The following is a 1,893-nucleotide window of genomic DNA, read 5'->3' as shown; positions in this document are numbered from 1 at the left end:
GCGTATTTGGGCTAATTTTCTTTAAAGAGTCATTAAAATCACTAATTAGATTAGCTTCCCTCATATATTCTGTTAAAACCATGAGAGATATTAAAATAACAGTGTAATATATCTTTAGATAGAGATGTATAAATATGGCATACACGTACCTTGCACCTCAATATCCATCTTATTGTCAAAATTACATAATTTCTCATGAGAAGATCCTTCCATAATTTCTTCTCTGTGCTGAAAATTAAAACAAAAGACAAACATAAGAAGTAGCTAAAAAGACACAAAATTGGTTCTTACATAAGGCATATACATCTGAAACTTCGTTCTCCATGTTCATTCCGTACTTACCATTATTAATACTCTTCGGAACCACAAGAAACTTTGAGGGAGAAAGAGGAGTGTCAAGATTAATTGATCTCTTTCCAAGATTAGCCTTGACCCCAAAGTTCTTCGAGCTTGAAAGTCTGGATATAGAGGTTATTGATTTCTCTGGGGAATTTTGCTTCATGGAAGGATGGTGGGTATGCGTTGTACCATAGAGGAAATCACTGCCTCTAGCTAACATCAGAGTGTCAGACTCTATATCAGATGTTCTTGATATAAGTTCAGATGGAAACACGGCAACATGTTCATTAGGAACAAAACTATTACAGATGGAACGAGGTGAGCTTGTGACTAATACACTCTCCTCCTTATGAAAATCAGGTAACATAGAGAAACCATATTTGGCAGATAATAGCTTCTTCATCTCAAATAACTTCTTTTTTCTAACAGCAGTTCGGGCGGAACTTTCATAGTTCATAACAATTTCCTTTCCATGTGAAGTTTTAGTTTCGGCATGATCTCCTACAGTACTCCAATTTGTGAGTTGAACATTTCCATCTTCAGAAAGAGTTTCAGAACAGCCATCACAGCGCCACACTTCTGGGACGGGCCGAAGTATTTTTCGCATACAAAAGCTGGAAGTAATTAGAGAGCGTTAAACTGTAAGTAATCATAATATACAGAATAGGTGGTGACCAAGTAGCATGGACATAAATGAAAGGTAATGAATAGTTGTCCAAGCAATCTTTTACTCAATAGGAGTCCAAAACTGGAAAAGTTTTTAGTTGACTATGGTAATAACAGTGATATAAATGTAATTAAGGCAATGAGTAGGCACAGATAAAAAAGAATCAATTAATAAATGAGAAAGTTCAATAAGTAGGCACAGATAAAAAATAATCAATTAATTAATAAGAAAGTTTGATAGTACACAGTGCATATCATAGAATATATACATAAAAATGAATGTTTTCAGTTGATAGCTGTCAGACCATAGCACTAGATTCGTCGTCGTAAATAATGAATCATTTTTCCATTTAGAACAATAAATACCAGCTGGTTTCAAGAAGCATAGTTTAAATAGGTCATTCGACAAGGAAAAAAATATTTCAATATAAAAGGCACATACACATGCTCAGAAATTTCTCGGCAGATGTTACACGTAACCATGCAGTCTCTGGAGCCGGTACCACCACATGTCTGACAAACAATATTCTGCGCGTAAAAGAATGCAAATGTGATCCAAGTGCTACAACTATTAAAATAGAACATCCAACATATCGCTTTATGGAAAGATTGACAAACATTCACCTTGATTTTAGTTTATTGTCACAGTTAATTAGTTTACAGTTCTAAATTTTGGCAAAGCCAACATACGATAGATCCAGGTAGACAATCAAAGCATAAATAAAAAGCAAAGCTGAACTTAGATAAAAAAACAAATCAATACTTATTACATACAGTTCCCCTGATACCCATGACAATTTAAAATTTTTTTATTGAAGAAAGTTTGTGATGCATGACGATCATGGTCCATCGATTTGGTGAAATTAGGATTTGTCAGAAGCCTTCTAC

At 34.3% G+C, this 1,893-nt stretch overlaps 2 protein-coding genes across 2 annotated transcripts in view; both read right to left on the bottom strand.

Annotated features, from left to right (window-relative positions):
- Positions 1–223, bottom strand: part of LOC109846405 — an 8,342-nt gene extending 8,119 nt beyond the window's left edge. The window contains exon 1 of the mRNA XM_020415640.1: positions 150–223. Within this exon, the coding sequence (XP_020271229.1) occupies positions 150–213 (64 nt within the window). The 5' untranslated portion in view covers positions 214–223. The remainder of the gene's footprint in view (positions 1–149) is intronic.
- LOC109844654 overlaps positions 236–1,893 on the bottom strand; it is a 7,364-nt gene continuing 5,706 nt past the window's right edge. The window contains exons 2-3 of the mRNA XM_020413767.1: positions 1,448–1,533; positions 236–953 (exon numbers count right to left, since the gene is read on the bottom strand). Of these exons, the coding sequence (XP_020269356.1) occupies positions 236–953; positions 1,448–1,533 (804 nt within the window). The remainder of the gene's footprint in view (positions 954–1,447; positions 1,534–1,893) is intronic.

The sequence above is a fragment of the Asparagus officinalis genome, chromosome 6, assembly GCF_001876935.1.
Source record: "Asparagus officinalis chromosome 6, Aspof.V1, whole genome shotgun sequence".
Classification (NCBI taxonomy): Eukaryota; Viridiplantae; Streptophyta; class Magnoliopsida; order Asparagales; family Asparagaceae; genus Asparagus; species Asparagus officinalis.
This window is presented reverse-complemented; position numbering and strand designations above follow the sequence as displayed.